The sequence below is a fragment of the Babylonia areolata genome, chromosome 24 (assembly GCF_041734735.1).
Source record: "Babylonia areolata isolate BAREFJ2019XMU chromosome 24, ASM4173473v1, whole genome shotgun sequence".
NCBI lineage: Eukaryota > Metazoa > Mollusca > Gastropoda > Neogastropoda > Buccinidae > Babylonia > Babylonia areolata.
In genome coordinates this window covers 49,506,460-49,527,571 of record NC_134899.1, presented here as the reverse complement: position 1 = coordinate 49,527,571, position 21,112 = coordinate 49,506,460, and the positions used below count along the sequence as shown (strand labels likewise).

Sequence of the window (21,112 nt, the reverse complement as noted above, 5' to 3'; positions counted from 1 at the left end):
ACACCACATATAAACAATAACATGTATGGTATTCTATCACAGGTACAGATTTTTATAAATTCATTGATGAATTGAATCAGGTATGATTCAATGTTAACGTCTGTCGTGGCACATCAGATTCAGAATGTGAGTCATTTGATTGCTTCTGTGCCCATAGTTTTATTTGTGTTGTGTATATCATTTGAATCAAATACTGGACTGGTATCTCCTACGGATTTCCCTTCTGGCGTACTTTATTGCATTGTATGCTTGTCATAATCAGCTTTTGTTTTTCTCTCCAGCTGGCTATTCATACAATTGTTTTGTCATGGTTGGATGTAGGTGTATTCGTTAAAGGAAATAAAGTACTGTCTTTGTTCGGCAGCAGACTGTTATAATGTGTTTGTCCTCTGCCTGCCTGTCTGTCTGTCTGCCTGTCTACCAGTCTGTCTCTCTCTCTCTCTCTCTATATATATATATATATATAAATTCACACACACACACACACACACATATATATATATATAAATATACATATATATCACTCTCTTTTATATGTGATCACAATTTCAAATGGGGCCATGCTCTTGTGGAATATCGATCAGTATCATTTTTTATTTGTCTCACATGCACACACACACACTGTGCTGCCTGCCTTGTTTTTTGCCAGGAACACATTGGCTGTTTTTCTTTCCCATCTCATACTCATTCCTTACTCTTTTCCTTCTGTGTTTCCCTTGCTCAAATGTATTTTCAGATTTTTATGCCAAAGGACTTCAATTGTGCTCAAATGCATGAACTTACACATTCATGCTGGCACTTGTGCACACGCATGTATGTATTTGCTAAAGAAACTTCAAATTAGACAGTAAAGCATACAGACTTGCCATTGGTGTTCCTTTTCATGCATGGACCCTCAGAACAAAGAAATAGAAGACTTACTTTTGGATGAAGCCTCACATGTGCCGAATACATACTGAAGAGCTCAGCTACTGAAAAATTCACATTATAAGAAGAGAGAATTACATTGGAAAACAATTTCCACATATGTATCAAACTTTTTCAACAAAAAAAAAAATCAGTTATGGTTATTTGATGTCAGTTTTTCTTACCATTTTACTTATATTCCATTTTCTTTTTCCAATGTTTAAACACACACACACACACACACACACTCACACTCACACACACACACTTTGAACGATGAATATATTCAAAGAACATGTACTCTAAAGAATTACAGTTCACATACACACACACACACACACACACACACAAATGCTTTGAATGGTGAATTTATTCAAAGACCAAGGACTCCGAAGAATTACAATTCACTGCCACTGGCAAGAGATATGATGAGTCAAGACACATACTTTTCAAGCAGAAAATAAACTGATCAGTGACTTGCAGAACACAAACTTATCAGTTTGTAAATTCCATACTTGCAAGACACAAAGTGATAAGTGTGTGAATTCAACACATGCAGAACACAAACTCAACAGTGTGTAAATTCAACATTACACACTGGCACAACACAAACTCATCAGTGTGTAAATTCCACACAAGCAGAACATAAACTCATAAGCGTGTAATTTCCACACTAGCAGAACATAAACTGATCAGCGTGTAAATCCTACACTGGCAGAACAGAAACTGATTAGTTTGTAGATTCCACACTAGCACAAACAGAACAAAAACTGATAAGTTTGTAAAGTCCACACTAGCAAGGCATAAGTATATATATATATATTGTAAACATATGCCGGGAGAGCACACGATAGAATGTAAGTTTCAGTTTCAGTGAGCTGTCAACGCGTGCAGCCAGATCCATATACTCTTCTGCACATCTGCTGTTTAAAAAAATTTTTTTTTAAAGAAACACAGAAAGTAAAAAAAAAAAAGCAGTATACCTACCTGACTGTGTAAACCCAAGTGCTGATCAGGCATTGCACATGAGAGCCTACCCTTGATCTGTGCAAAACATTAAGATAAAAAAAAAAAAAAAATAAACAAATAAGCAAAACACGTACATAACACAGCACAAAATTATCTAGGTTTAAACACTAAACTAGCAAAGCACAGATATATCAAGGTGTAAATTGTACATTAGCAGAGCACATTATTATGTATCAAGGTGTAAATTGTACATTAGCAGAGCACATTATTATGTATCAAGGTGTAAATTGTACATTAGCAGAGCACATTATTATGTATCAAGGTGTAAATTGTACATTAGCAGAGCACATTGCAGAGCACAAACATATCAAAGTGCAAATTTCACACTCACAGAGCACGAACATTTATTATCAGGGTGTATTCCACACTAGCAGAGCACATATACATCGAGGTGTAAATTTCACGAGTGCAAAGCTGAAACATATCGAGAGGAGGAGTTTGTATTGACACTCATAATGAAGAAGATCAGTGCCAATGAACAGAGTGGATGACGTGTAGAGTGACGTCCTGGAGGTAGCGCGTCCGCCTGGGAAGCGAGGGAATCTGAGCGCGCTGGTTCGAATTACGGCTCAGCCGCCAATATTTTCTTCCCCTCCACTACTGAGACCTTGAATGGTGGTCTGGACGCTAGTCATTCGGATGAGATTATAAACCGAGGTCCCGTGTGCAACATGCACTGAGCGCACGTAAAAGAACCAACGGCAATAAAAGAGTTGTTCCTGGCAAATTTCTGTTGAAAAATCCACTTCGATAGGAAAAAGAAATAAAACTGCACGCGGCAGGGGAAAAAAAAGGCAGCCGCTGTAGTATAGCGACGCACTCTCCCTGGGGAGAGCAGCCCGAATTTCACACTGAGAAATCTGGTGTGATAAAAAGAAATACAAATACGAGGCAAAATAAGAAACGAACATACAAAAGCTAATACAAATGCAAATACAAATACGAGGCAAAATAAGAAACGAACATACAAAAGCTGTGTTTGAAACAGAGAATGGTAAAGTTTCAGTTTCTCAAGGTGGCGTCACTGCTGATTCGGATTCATATATTCTACATGCTACATCGCATCTGCTAGGCAGACACCTGACAGCAGAATAACCCAACGCGCTAGTCAGGCCTTGAGTGCACACATATATGCTTGTGTACCTACCACGGAGTGGATCTAAAATTTGCCAGAAGACAACACTCTTGTTGCCATGGGTGCTTTTCAGTGCGCGAAGTGCGTGCTTCCCACGGGGCTCAGTTTAGCGTCTCATCCGAATGACTAGATGCTAAGTTTGGTTTTCCAGTCAAGCTTACAATACAATACACAATACAATACACAAACTTTATTGTCTATACTTTGGTACAGAGATGTTCTTTTGGGCAGCAGCTCATGTTCAACATAAGAAGAAAGAAAACAACAAACAAATAAAATGAATGAAAAAAAAAATGAAAAGATGAATTCAATGGCACCAAATGGAAATAGCTATATACAAATATACAGATTACTGAAATTCACGTGCCTCTCCACTTCAGTCAGCAAAGCCGCATTGCACATCTTCCCACACCACACACACACACACACACACACACACACACACACGATCACACACACACACACACACACACACACACACACAAACACGATCACACACACACACACACACACCACGCGCGCACACACACACGCATACACACACACACACACTCTCTCTCTCTCTCTCTCACACACACACACACACAGAGTATGCAACTACAAAGATCATCGTTCATTTAAAAGTCAAATATCACCAGACTAAGACTAAGAATTAAACCAAAAAGCAGCACTTCCGTACTTCACAAAAAAATAAGAGGCATCACAATAAAACAACTTTCATTCATTCATACTAGTCCAAAGCCCTAACACCCCTTCTTCACCCCCACCCCCATCCCCACCCTCTGCCCCTCCATCCCGCCTCCCCGCCCCCCAGCGTCTTATCCATTCTGCCACCTTCCTCCACAAAGGTAGATGTAAATGAGATATAAAGAAAACAAATAAAGAAAGGAACAAAGAATAAGAATACAAACGTGAGATTGAATGACCAAAAAAAGGACCACAAAAGCAGCAGCAGAAAAAGAAGAAGAAGAAGAAGAAGAAAAAGAACCAGTGAATGAAAGAATAAATGAAAAGATTAACATATCAGTAATATCCACGATGTTATGTTTAGGGTGTCAACATTCATATCAAACTTATCCACACTTCTTGGCTGAAAAACAACAACAACAACAACAACCAGTACGAAACAAATACTTTTAAAAACTAAATAAAATAACAACAACCCAACTTGACTGACTGCATCTGAGGGTAAACAAACTTCGGACACAAAAGACAGGATCATCTCGACTTGTGAAAAGGAACACCAACGTGGGTTACAGTTCTCACCTTGTGGGAGGGACCACCAACAGGGATTACTGTTCTCACCTTGTGGGAGGGAACGCCAACAGGGATTACTGTTCTCACCTCGTGGGAGGGACCACCAACGTGGGTTACAGTTCTCACCTTGTGGGAGGGACCACCAACAGGGATTACTGTTCTCACCTTGTGGGAGGGACCACCAACAGGGATTACTGTTCTCACCTCGTGGGAGGGACCACCAACAGGGATTACTGTTCTCACCTTGTGGGAGGGACCACCAACGTGGGTTTCTGCTCTCACCTTGTGGGAGGGACCACCAACAGGGATTACTGTTCTCACCTCGTGGGAGGGACCACCAACAGGGATTACTGTTCTCACCTTGTGGGAGGGACCACCAACAGGGATTACTGTTCTCACGTTGTGGGAGGGACCACCAACGTGGGTTTCTGCTCTCACCTTGTGGGAGGGACCATCAACAGGGATTACTGTTCTCACCTCGTGGGAGGGACCACCAACAGGGATTACTGTTCTCACCTTGTGGGAGGGACCACCAACAGGGATTACTGTTCTCACCTTGTGGGAGGTAACACCAACAGGGATTACTGTTCTCACCTTGTGGGAGGGACCACCAACAGGGATTACTGTTCTCACCTTGTGGGAGGGACCACCAACAGGGATTACTGTTCTCACCTTGTGGGAGGGACCACCAACAGGGATTACTGTTCTCACCTCGTGGGAGGGAACAACAAGGGTTGGAGAAAAGAGACCGGATTGTTTTTAACCTTGTGATCTGCATCGTGGAATGATACAAGGAATCAGTGCGTTCAGACCCTGGAGTCTTCTACAGGGAACCCAAAAGGAACGTGGAAATAAAGCCAAACAGTCACAGAAACAGTTGGTCGTTTAACTATTGTGACAGAACAGCTTCATCTGGCATCCCCTGGGGGCACATGAAATAAACTTCCTGCCTTGCTTTCCAAACAAGGAAGTATAAACTTCCTGCCTTGCATTCCAAACAAGAAAGTATAAACTTCCAGCCTCACATTCCAAACAAGAAAGTATGAACTTCCTGCCTTGCTTTCCAAACAAGGAAGTATAAACTTCCTGCCTTGCATTCCAAACAAGAAAGTATAAACACAACAACTACAAGTATGTGCTCCTCTGTCTTTTCAATGCCTATTTCTATTTCCATGTTTGGTTATATGCAAGGTGTTTTAATATCAAAGTAGCAGTAGTAGAAAAAGAAGAAGAAGAAAAGAAGTTTAACTGTCATTGATATCAAATTACGAACATAAACTACGTTCCTTATTGGAGTAGTTTTATTAGCTACCTCCTGCTGATATTTTACGGTGTTTTTTTGTTTGTTTGTTTGTTTGTTTTGTTTTGTTTTGGTGTGTGTGTGTGTGTGTGTGTGTGTGTGTGTGTGTGTGTGTGTGTGTGTGTGTGTGCGTGTGTGTGGACTGACGCAAGTACTCAGTGGCGGACCGCCGGGGTGCCCAGTGCGCACTGACAAGTTTGTTGAACGTTAAGGGCCTTTTTTTTTTTTTTTTTTTTGTTTTTTTTTGTTTGTTTGTTCCAAACCGTGATTGACTCAGACGTGTTCCATACTGTACGCGAAAGAGAAAATCCTTGATCGATTATTTGTATCAAAGGCAGTCCTGCGAAAGGTCCAGCTGAAGCCGACTGAGGAAACTGGACGAATTTGATTTTGTCTTGGGGATCCGAATGAAAAAAAAAATCAGTAAGGATAGAAAATTTAAAACGGGAGAAGAACTTGAACAGTTTCTGTACCGTGCTGTTGGCTGACAGATGAGTACTGAAACATGATCAGATGTCAGGTCAGGTGCCGGCCGAGAAAAGCCAATAAATGATGATGATCACCTGACCTAATCAACTGATGATGAAAACTATCAAATACCACTACAGTATTACCGTCTTTTGTTACAACTTATTTCTCTGCGGCGTGACTGAAATTCTGCTATCCAAGGATAGAGCGCGTCGCATCAATGCAGCCGCGCTACCATATATATATATATATATATATATATATATATATATATATATATATGTCACACACACACACACACACACTGAAAATGTATTATTATCATTATAGTTCCCTGGTATGACTTTAGTGGTCGGCTGGGCTATAAACAACATGATTTGATTTTACTCCAGTTTTCCGCTGCCTGCGCTGAGGTGTACATTAATATGATTATTTCCTGTCTGGCTATTAAAAAATATTTTTCAACAGAATTTCCCTAGGGACAGCTTTTTTGTAGCCGTGGGTTGTTTTACGTGCATGCTACTTATGATACAAGCATAAGTGTTCCAAGTATAGCCTACCAACTGAAAACGATCGCATGGAAATGTCGATGGGTGCAGTGTATATTTATGTCTTGTTAAGTTTTTTTTTTTTTAATTCTCTTATTTAATCGGCTCTAGTTTAAATTCCACATTATTTTCTATGTGAAAAAACATACGGCCCATACAGCCACATGGCGAAAGTTTCTACTTCTTTCATCAGATAGGACCAAAACCAGTCTGGAAAATACAAGGTGACGGTTTTCTCAACAATTCATTCTGCGCAAATACGGACTTGACTTGATAGGGGACGCTATTTGATTGCAACCGATACCTATTTCAAGGGCAGCAACTCCATTGTGATGGTTTTTGGTGGGCCTGAAGTGTGAATGGTGGGACGAAATCTTGAACTCCTCCAGACGGCTGCTGTCGCTCTCCCTTCCTGGTGAGTCAGAGAGAAGGTTATAATGCATCGTTTTTGCTCACTCTTATCCCGATAGAATGGTAAACTGTTATTGTGTGAATTCGAGGGAGACCGTGTAAAGAGCCTTCCTGGCACCATGCAATGAGCGGAGACTGGTGCTGGGAGTTTTCAATAGCAGCATCAAATCGAGGACATTACCCCAACCTTGTGTGTCTTTTGGTCCCTGAGTCATTCCTAGCAGGTGGTCGGAGGTGGTGGTGGTGGGTGTTCACGGACCAGAGGCCATTTGGTTGCATTGGTTGTCGTCGGACACCTGTAGATCGAGGAGAGAAGGGGCGGAGGGGGAGGGAACTGGTGGTGGTGGTAAGCCGCGCTGGGTGGCGGAGGAAAAAGATAGGGAGGGTATGGGTAATTGCGAGAGTGTAATTGCGAACGATTCGTTTTCCGCCCCATATCGAAGTGTTCTTAACGGTTGCATTTCACAATCTAACGTCTACTTCGACCTTTTTCTAATACCCAAATGAATATCCGTTTTCAAGAACCAAACATTGGTTATTTCCGCGCTCTTTCTTCTCTTCGCGCACCACTGCCGACCAAGGTTCCAAACGTGCTCCCAAAATCCTAAAATCAAGGGAAGCAAGTTGTAGGATTTGAACTCTGAAACAGTTTAAAATAGTTTATTTGATCAGATAAGTTGAATGCCATTACCATTGCTGGGATAATTTAAGAAAGCATATTGGTGACAGATCAGAACGTCAGTTTTGACAGGAATCTGCAAAAATAGTGTCATTTGCAGTTAGACCGTAGGATATTTTGACGTGAGTCTATTGGGGAACGATGTAGTACAGGTACTGAGCACTCTCAAAAAGGCATATTTGTGTGCGGTGTGGGGTGTGTGTGTTTAAATGTCTGGTTGTGTGCCTGTGTGATCCGAACCAACAAGTTAAGACAGTCTGGTGTGATGTTCTAATAATATTTCTGATGATTTCAAGAACTGCTTATGTTTTAACTGTCAACATGTACCCAAATCAATCATAGACTTGGCTGTTCCCATTTAACCTCAGGCACACCTGCTGTTTCAAATGTCAACAAAACGTTGAAAAGAACCAGAGAAAGCCTTCAAAAACAAAAGAACTATGTGTGACTATCGTACAACATGTTATCTTTACAGTACACATGTTTAGCTGGTCTCTTTGACTGGACCCTCAGCAGTTGGGCATACATGTATACCCTAATTGTGGTGGTGCTGGTTGTGGATGTGTGGCTCCCTGGGGTTTGTTTGGATTTCATTTTGCCCCATGTTTGTTGGAAATAATTTTCTTTTAGCGCATGTTAAAAAGAAAAAGAAAAAAAAGGTGTCAAGTAAGTACAAGTATAGCATTAATTTCATGCTTGGTTTGAATGCACTGAAAGGATTTTGGGATGGGCTTGGCAGCTGAGATGCAACAGGCTGAAGGTGTTCAGGTTCCCTCCAACCCCCCAGTTCTGAAATATATTTTGGCAGACATCTTTTTTCCCCCCTCACATGTCACATTGGAAATTTTAGTTGATTGAGAAGATTACAACATGAGAATAGCCCAATACAATGAGGCTGAAGTCAACACTTTTGTAGTGCTTTTTCTAATGTCATAATTTTTCTTGAAATGTTGAATTATTTAGATTGATTTCCATTGTGATGCTGTTGGTCTTTCAGTATTAATGGCATCCCAGCCATTCCCCTTTCATTTTTTTTTCCAAGGAGCCTTGACACTTTCTTCTTCTTACTGCAGTGTATGATCTACAATCTGTGCTGTACTGCTTTAGTGATTAGGTAGTGATATAAACACTGCGATGGGTGCAACCTGCCTGTTCTTAGTGCTATTTGTCTGTATGGCTTTTTGGATGTATATTATATGGCTTTGAAATATTTTTGATTAATTAACTTTTTTTTCTGGGGATGATGAATTAAGCGGCAGACATCTTCAGCACAGCCTTGTCATTTTTATTAGCCATAAGCAGTTTTATGGTTAAGATAGTATGTCATGAACTGTGTTTTGCATTTTTGTGTGTGTGCGTTTTGTGTGTGAAAAGTTTATTTATTTGGACAGCCGAGACTATAAGCGACAAAGTCAATTTTACACTGATCTGGTTTCAGATGCTGGGTGGGTTTACCGGTCATCCGTAGCATGAGATAATTCAGTGACTGCGACTGAGAGGCATTCATTTCTTTGGACTCTGAAGAGGCTGAGCTGAAAATTTGACGAGGCTGTATGAAACATCACATTTCATCATAAACAAGCAGACCAATGTCAAAAGTAGCCTGGCCGGAACTCACAGGCAGAGTAAGTATAAGTGTGTGTGTGTGTGTGTGTGTGTGTGTGTGTGTGCGCGCGCATGTATCCGTGTCAGATGTGTGCATGTGTGTGTTTATGTGTTTGTTGAAAGAGAGTGTATACTTGTGTGTGTGTGTGTGTGTGTGTGCTTGTAATGCAAATAATCTGTGCATATGTGGAGTGTTGTGCTTGCATGTATGCATCTGTGTGTGTGCTCATCTGAGGACAATGATTATTATAGTCCAGATGGATTATGAGGTATTGTATTGCTTTCGTGTCACAACAGAATTTTCTTTGAGATTTGGGCTGTTCTTCCCCCAGGGTGACCGATTCACCACAGTGCAACACAGTGCAGTTCCCCCAGGGTGACCGATTCACCACAGTGCAACACAGTGCAACACCTTCCGAATTGTTCTGTTTGTGGCTGCATGCATGTTTGTTTCCTGTCTACCTTTCAGAGTGGACTTATTTTGAAACAATTTTTCTACCCTCTGGAGGAGGAGCGGGGGTGGGGGGGGATGAACTTGTCCTTGATACCTTGAAGGTAGTTGTTTATCATCACAGATGTTGATTTTATTTTCACAGCCCTGGCAGGAGGCAAGCAGCTTCATCAGAAAAGAATTCCCGAACATCATGGTGAGTAACAGTTCACATGCGTGTGGGTAATTCTGACAAAGATTTGTGTAGACATTCCAATAAATTCAAAAGAGCTGTTCACAGGCGTGTTGGCAATTCTGATAGAGATTTGTTTAGATATTCTAATAAATTTAAAAGAGCTGTTTGCATGGTGCGGGTCATTCTGAAAGATTTGTTTAAATATTCAAATAAAACCAGAAGAGCTGTGTACATGTGTGTGGGTAATACTGAGAAGTGAGACCAGCGTGCCAGGAATTTGAAGGGTGAGAACTACTTCTTGAGCATTTCTGAGTGGTGTGACTGATTTTACTGAACAAAAAGAATGCATTTTCAAGAGAAAGGAAGGGGTCCAGATGAAGACTGGTGACCCAAGCACCTGACCTGTAACCTCAGTCTTATCAGAGTTTGGCATCAACCTTTCACTGTCAAGCATACTTGTAAACAGCAGTTAAGGTGTAAAATATTTTAATAAATTTAAATGGTTGAATGATTCACAGAATGGTTGTAAATACTATGCCATGACTGCTTTTGTGCTTCAGTAAGATGTATTTTATGGTTGAGGAATGGCTATAACCCTGGTCTGGAGATCTGATTGTTTTTCATCATTAAGTTTTCCAGAATATTTGATAATTGTTGATTTTATTTGTATTTTGGGGTTTGAGTTGTTGAAGGAGGACTAATATTGTTTTTGATAAAGCTCATTTGAGTATTCTACTAGACTTCAGCTTTGAAACAGGGCTGTGCTTTTGTTTGACAGTTTGAACAGAATGTTGATTTGAAAAAAAAGGGTCAAGGAAAGGAACTCTGTAATGGCACACCAGACGTAATCACCAACGATAAGTTAATGTCATTCAGATATTTACATTTTGGTGTCATCAGACATCATCATCAAGTAGTTAATTTGAGATGTTTGCATTTTATGGCACATCCAACATATTCATCAACAGTTCATGTTATTCAGACATTTACATTTTATGGCACTCGCCAGACATACATGTCAATGATTAATGTCAGATGTTCACATTTTATGACACACCTGATATAATCATTAACGATTAGTTAATGTTATTCATATGTTTATATTTTATGCCACACCAGATATTGTCATCAGCAGTTAATCTTAGATGTTTACATTTGATGGCACACCAGACATAATCATTAACTTTTAATTGAATTCAGATGTTTATATTTTATGGCACAGCAGACAAAACCATCAACAATAGATGTGAGATGTCTACATTTGATGGCACAGCAGACATAATCATTAAATATTAATGTTGTTCAGATCTTCATATTTTATGGCACACCAGACATAATCGTCAACAATTAATTGAAGTGAGATGTTTACATTTATGGCACACAAGACAATCATCAGTTATAAATGTTATTCAGATGTTTATATTTTATGACACACCAGATTCATGAGTAATTAGTTAACCTCTTGATTGCTAATCAGTTAATGCCATTCAGATTTTTACTTTTTGTGGCACGCCAGATTTAACAGTGGTCATTAGCACCATTGTTCTGGAGTCATGTCAAGACGAGCATTTGTGTGCTTTAATGTGTAGTGTGGGGCTTGGCTAGGTTTCATTTGTCTGTTGAGAGTTGGGCCTTAGTGTTTGCAAGACTGCAAATTGTTGCATGTGTGTTGTGTATCTAAATGTGTGTGTGTGTGGGTGCGTGCGTGTGCATGGTTGTGTTGATGTGTGAGCATGTGGAGGTGTACGCAGCTTTGCTGAGCATTGGCCATTTTCTTTCTTGTTTTTGTTTCAACAATTTGTCTTCTGCTCATCTTTCCCTTCACTTTGTCTTAATGTATTTACTTTTTTGTTTATTATTTTCTTATCATTTTATTTAATTTTGATGTTAATGTTGAACACAGATCAAGGATAGGCTCTCAAGGCCTGTTGCTTTAAAAAAAAATTTTCATTCTTTATTATTTTTTTTACAGCAGATGTGGTGTAGCATATATAGATCTGTTGGCACACTCTGACATCTCTTGAATCCAAACTGTGTGACAACAGGTGCAGGTGGTGCGCAGTGGAATGAAGGCCAAACCCAACGAACGGCCGGACAGAGTGCGCATTTTCGTGGACTCTGATGGCAAAGTGACGCAGACACCAATCATTGGCTGACACAGGCTTCCCGTGACCAGACAGGATCGGGACAAGCGATTTAAAAGGATGTGGAAGTGGGATGACTTTTGGGGGAGGGGGGCGGGGATGGAGGTTTGGGAGGGGGTGGAGTGAGGGGTCCAGAATCGATGCCAAGTTCACTGAAGATGGGTGGTCCATACAGTGTTTTCCAGCCGGTCACCTCATGTGTTCTTTATGGGCATTTTTGTGTTCAAGATTCGGAGAAGGAATCCTGGTGCTTGGAGAATTCCATTTGTGCTTCACTGATTAAGATAAACAACTTATTAATGAGTTATTTTCTTGGTCAAATTGACGGTCTTGCTTGTACTAAGCATGCAAATGCTGCAAACCACTCCACTCGTATGTGTAGGTGTGCTTGTAGGCTGTCTTGAGTAAATATGAATGTTTGATGTTTCCGGGATTAATTGTTTTTATTGATTGATTATGACTACTTTTTTTTTTTGTAATTCATTTATGTAATCAGATTCTGTTGTAGTCAGAAACATAGCCAAATCCTTTTCATTGCCGGAATGAAATATTTTAGCATTAATGTTTTGTGTCAACACATTTGGTTGCTGTTTGTATTTCTGTTATATTTTCCTGTTATCTGCTACCTTTCTCTTTCATTGTTCTGTTTTATTTTTGTTCTTTTTTCTAAGCTGCTTTATTTTTCCTGTGTATAAACAGTATCGCAGCTTTAAAAGCTCCTACTTTTCAGTGAATTTGTAGATTTCAGTGAAAAATAGAAGTGAGATACAGTGAGAAAAAAAAAGGGGAAAAAAAGAAGAAGAAAAAATCCAACAAACCAGCGAATAACAAAATTTTAGCAAGTGGCAGCTGCTAGAGCAACTGAACTGAAAAAGTCTTATTTGCTTAGAGTTAGAGTGATAAGTGGGAATGTTGTTTCTGTGAGACACTACTGAAGCTGTGAAGGTGAAAACTGAGAAGTGCTGGAACGTATCAATGCCTTTTTCATCCCTCTAGATTTAAGATTGGAGGTGCTGTGTGTGAATTGTAGATTTATGATAATGGCAGTTAAGTGCTACAAAAGTGCTTTGGTTTGCAGCAGATTGTACCACTTGTACAATTATGTAAATTTCAATTTTTTTTCCGGGGGAGCATGCCTAGGACCCCCATAGAATTTCAGGATTTTTGATTTTCCTCAGTGGCAGCCCTGAGCTTTACAGTATACAGGAAATACTTTATTTTAGGTTAATTCAATTATTCTGATTACAAAAATGAATCCGTATTTATGTGGAATGATATGGTTTATATATATATATATATATATATATATATTAGAAATCTGTGATGCAGTTTATTGGAATAGGAATGCAGGAAGAAGTCTACAGGAATGGGAGAAGAAGTTTACGGAAATTGAGGAGGGTATGAGGTAGACATTGCACGGCCACCTTTTTTGACTCACTTGTGTAAACAATGTAAGTCTATGTAATAACCCGGTGTTCGGTTGTCTGTGTGTGTGTGTCTGTCTGTGTGTCCGTGGTAAACTTAAACATTGTCATTTTCTCTGGAAATACTTAGTCAGTTGAAACCAAATTTGGCACAACAATAACAAATGATCAGTTCTTTCCACACATTCTAATTATAATGATATTGCATTCCTGAAGGGCACAAAATAGATTTAAAGATTTTCATAAAAAAAATTACTGTCACATTTTTCTTTTTTATACACAAAACTTGGCATTTTTATGTGAAATACTGACACACTGAACAGTAGCAGTTCATTTATATTTTTGTTGCTGAAAATGGAACTTCATTTGCTCAGTGTGGAAGTTACATTTACACACACATCTCTCAATGTGCCTGTTAATGGGATGTTTTACTTATTGGCTGAAAACTAAGGGAGATAATATTTTTTTATAACTCATCTAAAATATTAATTTCAAGGCATAAAAAGGCTTTTGTGTTTTATACTAAGTGGGAAGGTCTTACACTATTTACATTTGAGAATGATGTTAGATACAGCATCGACATGTTTACTGCATACGAATATTTTACAGATGCAACATTAACTAGAATAAACATAACAGAAATTGTACTTGACAGACCCCACACGAATCGACTGGAGGCGGACATCTTGGATTATAGTGTGCCGCATTCACACAATAATTTGTGATAACATATAACTGACAGGAGGCGAAGAAGGCAGCTGAGTTTTTATTCAGAGAGAGATTTGCGCACAGGCCTAAAAACTTACTGCACAAATGTCCCCAACATGCATACAAACACACAAAATTGATTTTCCAAGCACAATTTCAGTTACATCACGTCGCATTCTTCATGCACGAAGGAAGACAACTTAGACCTTTGCTGTTGTGCATCTATTTAAAGTAGTCCAGGCTTTGAAGTCTGAAAAACTTGCAATACCTAGCTTTGAAAGATGTATTAATTTTTTTTTTTAACAGTGACATAAACCTGAATGTACTGTTTTCTATAGTGTTCGGAGGCCAAGTACAAATACACTAAGCAACTCCTAGCAGACAGGGATGTTTTGAGGTACTGAAGGATGTTTTGGTTGCTCGCTGCCTGTCTAAAAATAGCTTGTGCTCCATTCGGTTGACAATAGTTTGCTAGTATTGTGGGCTGTTGAGGCAAGGTATAGCTTTGGCAGTTAGTTTGATGCAGCATCTTTTTTATTCAGGTCAGTAAAATCCTCCATGTTTAACTTCAAACATCTCATCCACTGACTTACCGTGGTGAATAATCGACCTCTTATTTAGTGTTACCAATGGGCCTACAAACATATAATGATCCAAATAACATTTTCTGCTTTTCATCTAAATTGAGTACCAGTATTCATAGAATTGAAAATACAGATCTTGATCTAATTGTGTGTGTATGTGTGTGAGTGTCTTTGCCATGCAGATTATCCATTTCTTTTTTTCTTCTTTTTCTTTCTTATCAATTCCTTTGTTGGATTAAGTGCATATCACAAGTGAGTCTTGAAGGTCTTGCCTTTCTTGTTAATTTTTATTTTTGTAAAGCTCAGGTCCATGTTTGGATGTAAGAGTACTGGCAGACTTATTAATTTGATAATTGGAATACAGGTTGATAATGATGATCAGGTGTGCTGGAACCAAGATCAGTTTAAATTATGTTTTTCTTATGCTAAGAAATTTCTGAATGTTCGAGAACATTCATGTGTTCCATTGATCCAATTCATGCACTTACTTGCATGTTGACCGATTTGCTGATAGTGTGTAGATTAGTTTTTGCAATTGGCTTTTCAGTTTTACTGTGAATAGAAGTAGCTATTGACCTTTGGACTTCACATGAGCTTTGTTTGGATGTCACTTTGTGTCACTGTAGATAGAGCTGTTGAAAAATGAGTCAGATTAACACACATTGTGGTTGTCTTGTCTTGTCGTCTTTCTCATGTTCACATGTCTCTTGTTCCAGCTCCGATAGCCTTCTCAAAACTTTACTTTCTAACCACGAGTGTTGTTTGATACAAGTATAGTTCTCTTGTCCTGTGAAATTTGTGTTAGGTAGGCACCAATGTACACGCTGTTTTGTGAACACTGAGGTGGCAGTTTACTGACCCAAATTTTTGCTGTTCGTAACTGTTTCAGTGCCAAAACTATTTTATGCTCTGTAACAACTATTTGCCAAGGGATTTTTTTTTTGGTCACACAGGGTAATAGTCATTGAAAATTTCCAATATATATATATATATATATATTATCCATAAATACATGCATTTATCCATCCAAATATACCAATACTTACATATGTGTGTATGTACATATATAAATACCTACCTGCCTACCTACTTACCAACTTACCTACCTAGCTGATAGTGTTGATTGAAGCATTAGGGCTTTGTTTTGCAGTATTTGCTTGGAAATCCTGCGAATCCTATAAAAAAAAAAAAAAAAGGATCCCTAAGGTCATGGTCTCTGTCTAAATAGATTGATTTTTCATGCAGGAGGTGATGTAATGAAATGGAAATTTTAAGCTTTGATTGATGCCAATCTGTGATGATTTGAGTTTCACTGTAAGGGTTAGCCTTTAGCAAGAGGTGATCGTTGTGTTTGATTTTTCAGCTGTTTCTGTTGTAAGTGTTTGTAATATTAGTTTGTAATATTAACCATTATCCGTGCTGCATTATTGACGATTTTTTTTTAATACTTTTGTGAACTTGCCAAAGAGATTGGAGAAATGTTGTACGTTATGTGATTCATGGACATGTAATTGTAAAATGTACTTGCCAGTGTTCATGTATTTCTTGACCGGTCAATGTTGAAGCATTTATATTGCAATTTCCACTGTTTTAGCCGCATCAGTGCAATGTTGTGTTCATTTGTTAATCCTTCCAGGGCATTGAGGTCAAAAGAATCTGGACAGAATCTGGAGAAGAAGAAAAATCTCTGGCACTTGCAACAAGCCCATTTTCTGCACAAATGTTTGGGTCTGTTACAAACCCATGCATCATATGAAGGGCAATTTCCTTTGTGAGACTTATTCAATCTTCCAAGCGACGTGAATGAATACTGACTGCGCAGTCAATGTGTAAAACGTTTGCCGTTGTGGGCAGAAGGTGGCAGAATGTTTAAGACGCTTATCTGCCAATACAGTGTCTGTAGGGGTCTGGGTTTGATTCCTGCTGTTGCCCTTTCTCCCAGGTTTGACAGGAAAATCACACTGAGCATCTAGTCATTTGTATGAGACAGTAAACCAAGGTCCTGTTTGCAGCACGCACTTGGTGCGCTAAAAAAGAACCCTTAGCAACTAAAGTGGTGTCCTCTGGCAAAAATTCTAAAGAAGAAATCCACTCTTTATAGGTACACAAATATATATGCTGTCAGGCATCTATACCTAGCAGATGTGATGTAGTGCATATGGATTTGTCCAAACACAGTGATGCCTCCTTGAGAAACTGAAAACTGAGACTTGTTAAACAATGACGGTTAAATGTATAAATAAATTTGATCATGTAGTTTTAACAAAAAATAATTCATGTCCACTTCGACATGGCTGCTACCACTTACTACCGCCTTTTTGATATTGATTCACATTCACAAAAAAGTACTGCTCTGACTTGTGTTTCACAGAAGATATTCAATGAACAACTATTTTACGGAAAGTATTTCATAATCTCTCTTGGATAGAGTACACTTCCGCCAGCATGTTTGGAATTAACCCCTTGACTTCTGCACCATAGTGAAATGAGATCAGTGCGGCATGACTCTGAAGTGCAGTCACAACGTTTTTGGTGTACTCATCAGCGGTGTCATTGATCCTACCAAACAAAAGTCATACGGTCCCTAGAGGAATTCGTCCAAACACAGAGTGATGACTTGACATTCTGACCTGTCAGCTTTGGCTGATCACAGTGGGGTGACAGCCCTTCACTGACAAGCATACTCTTCAGTAGCAGTCGTGGAGTTAAGACGTTTTTTATCATTGGTTTGCCATGTTGAGCATTGTTTACCACTGGAAGTCTTTGTTTTAGTTGATTTGATAAAATAAAAAACAACTCATTTTCTGGCCTTTTTTTTTTTTTTTTTTTTTATAGAAAAGATCATCTTTTCACAGTAATCTCTTAAGACTTTTGCTTCAATTTATAATTGTTAGAGCCTTTTTGGTGGTTGTCTTTGTTTTTTGGGGGGTTTTCTTGTTTGTTTGTTTTTTCTTCTATTTTTTGGAAGCGGCATATATTATATCTTATTTTCGTACACTTCATGTAGTACTGGTTGTGACCACTTTAGGTTATACTAGGATGCATACATAATTTATTGTGGTTCTTTGTTTATTAAATGAAAGTTTTCAATTTTTTATATTATTTTTCTTGAAAAATATTTAACTTTAATTTTAATTGTTGAGTTTTTATTTGTTGAAGAAACTACCCTGCCAGCACTATTTGACACTATGTTTACTCATCGAAACTATAACATTTTTGTCCATGTCACTGAACCAAAAATTTCATTAAAAAAAAGTGTACCAGAAAAGACGAACAGAGTAATGTTGTCAGGCAAAAAAGAAGAAGAAGAAGAAAAAAGATAAATATTTACTTTTAGACAAAAACAGACCTCATGGAAAGTTAAGACCAGTTCATAAAAGTGGTGATGTTTTCATGCAATGTCAAAAAATTGAGAGACAATTTAAACTGTGCCTGCTGCGTACTGTCTACCATGAGCCTCAAACAGCTGTTTCAGGAACAAAAAAAAACATGAACAGCTTGAAAAAGTGCATGAGAAAAATCAGTGTTTCAACAAAACATTTTTACAGTTATGCTGTGGTTTAGTAAATGATAGCAATGGTTTTTCATTGTTTAAAGAAAATGGAAGTACATTTACAAGAAAGCACCTCTTGGTGCTTATTGCAGTGGCTGCATACACCACTGCTGAAAATTCAGCATTATTTTACATTCCCCCAAGATGAAATCTGGAAGTTCCGTTGTGGTCCTCAACTGTTTTTTGTGAACTGTGTATAAAGCATTGCACAGATACTCTGAAGTAGTATTGTAGGATTCAGGTATTAAGCTGGTATCCTTTTATGGCTTTTTTATTATTATTTTTTTTTTTAGCACACTGGATATGTCATGTTTTCTTCAGTGTTCCTGTTTTTATTCTCCGGTATTTGTTGTAATCTTTTTGTATATGTCCACCTGTGCTGAGTATTTTGACTTTTTTACCACCAACATACCAATGAGAAATTATATTAAACTGAATGCTTTTGCATCAATGTAAAAACTGAGTTTGATGTTAAAAAATATTTGAATACATGTGAGATTATGTTTCCCCAGTACCTGTTGTAGAAAAAAGCTTCTGTGGACCATTTATGCACATGCATGTATGCACACTAACGCATGGACACACCACATGGTTACACGTAAAACCCCCCACAAAAAACACCGTAACAACCCAAACTTGGGTCACAGAGTCCCTAAAACACACAAGTTTTTATCAACTGGGGGGCACAGCCTCTGGTTTCACTCAACTGGGCATCCAGCTGGGCGCCACCTCCCTGACAGCTACTCTGCCTTTCCCAAAACATGCAAGGGGAAAGAAACACTCCCACTCCACACAACGTGAACACATTCAACCACACGTGCAATATGGGAACACATTCATGCACTTAGATACTCTCACTGGAGAAGAATGAAAGTACAGGCATATGAAAAAGATAAAAATATGCAAATACATTACCTCCTGCGACAGACAGACACGCATGCACACACACACACACACAGAAACAGACACACACACACACACACATTCACACATGCGTGACTACCTTCATTAAACACCAGTTTATTCCATGCCATTTAATGATCAATAATTTATTGTTACCCAGTTGCCGTTACAGAAGAACCCTTGCTTCCAACAGGATCCTTTTGTCTGCTGATGACAGGTGTGCTCATCTGCGAAGGTTTACAGTGATAACCAAGATCGTACAGATAAAGAGAGGCAACAAGCAAATGGGAAACTATAGTTCAGGAGAGGTTGTCTCCCATGTCAGTAGAGAGGATGTCACGTTGGAGACGGCAGGTACAGAGACGAGAGGTGGGTGGGAGTTGTGTAAAGGGAACACGGGATCAGGTGTTCACAGTCAGTGGCCACAAAGCTGACAACAAAAGTCATAGTTATTTCCAAGCCCGTTCTCGTAGGTGTATTAATTACACTGTTCGTGCAAGAATCATACCTCTATTGAGAGAGACCGGGGCAAAGAGGAAACAGAAACACACACACACACACACACACAGATACAGAGAAAGGTGGGTGGGTTGACGTGATTTTAGGGGTACACAGGATGAGGTGTTCATTCAATGAAGTTCCTGACCTCTCATGAAGGTGTGCAGAAAACATGTCAGGTATTTCTGGGCTTTTTGGAAGAACATGTAGGAATATATCAAAGGAAGTGAAACAGTCAACTGCATCTTCCACTTCTAATTCTGAAGGTTTTACACAGGTGAATTTACTTATTAATTTACCTGTTCCTCGTGTGTGACCTTTTCTTTGGCATATTCACAGAGGACAAACAACGTCCCTGACAGTATGCTGTATGCTGCGAACATAATGTTTTTGTTTTTTGTTTGTTTTTTTAATAATTTTTTTAATTTTTTGGTTTGTCGTTTTTGTTTTTTTGTTTTTTGTTTTGTTGGGGTTTTTTTCACCCACAGTCCTACAAGAGACGCGAACGTTCCCATTAACTATGACAGTTTCAGCACGCAAACTATCTCACACACACGCGCGCGCGCGCGCACACACACACACACACCGTGCCCCCCTCCCCAGCACATACAGAGGCACGTTTCGTTTCAACTGGATGTATTGGCTGATAACACGATTACGTTTCTGGTAATTAGTTTTTTAATTAGAAGTCCGGTTTGTCCTTAAAACGCACGCACACACTAACACAGATAAGTATGCACTGACGCGCTCAAGCACACACCGGCCGGCCGTGTGCACGCGCACCCACACACGCACTGTGTTGAACACTCGCGTGTGCGCCATGGCACACACACACACACACGCACACACACACTTACACCAATATATGCATGCACATACGCGCGCGCATACACACACACTTTCTCTCTCTCACACACACCCCACGCACGTGTTTCTCTGGATCAAAACATTCACCCACGTGGTTTCATTGGATCAAAACATTCACCCACGTGGTTTCATTCGATCAAAACATTCACCACGTGGTTTCATTGGATCAAAACATTCACCACGTGGTTTCTTTGGATCAAACCACTCACCCACGTGGTTTCATTAAATCAAAACATTCACCCACGTAGTTTATTTGGTCAAAACAGTCCCCCACGTGGTTTTCTTGGAACAAAAGATTCACCACGTGGTTTCTTTGGATCAAGACATTCACCCACGTGGATTGTTCGGATCAATACAGTCCCCCTCGTGGTTTGCTTGGTTAAAAACAGGAACCCAATGGGTTTGCTCAAAAGAATCGCCCACGTAGTTTGTTTGGATCTCCCCTTTTCACTCACAACTGCAGCCAC

General features: G+C 39.3%; 1 protein-coding gene across 1 annotated transcript; it reads left to right on the top strand.

Annotated features, from left to right (window-relative positions):
• The first annotated feature begins 6,978 nt into the window (after positions 1 to 6,978).
• On the top strand, positions 6,979 to 18,793 carry LOC143299025 (uncharacterized). The gene is made up of 4 exons (XM_076612106.1): positions 6,979 to 7,058; positions 9,172 to 9,358; positions 9,935 to 9,985; positions 12,010 to 18,793. The coding sequence occupies exons 2-4, from the start codon at positions 9,323 to 9,325 to the stop codon at positions 12,118 to 12,120; spliced, it is 198 nt and encodes a 65-aa protein (XP_076468221.1). The 5' UTR covers positions 6,979 to 7,058; positions 9,172 to 9,322; the 3' UTR covers positions 12,121 to 18,793.
• Positions 18,794 to 21,112: the final 2,319 nt, after the last annotated feature.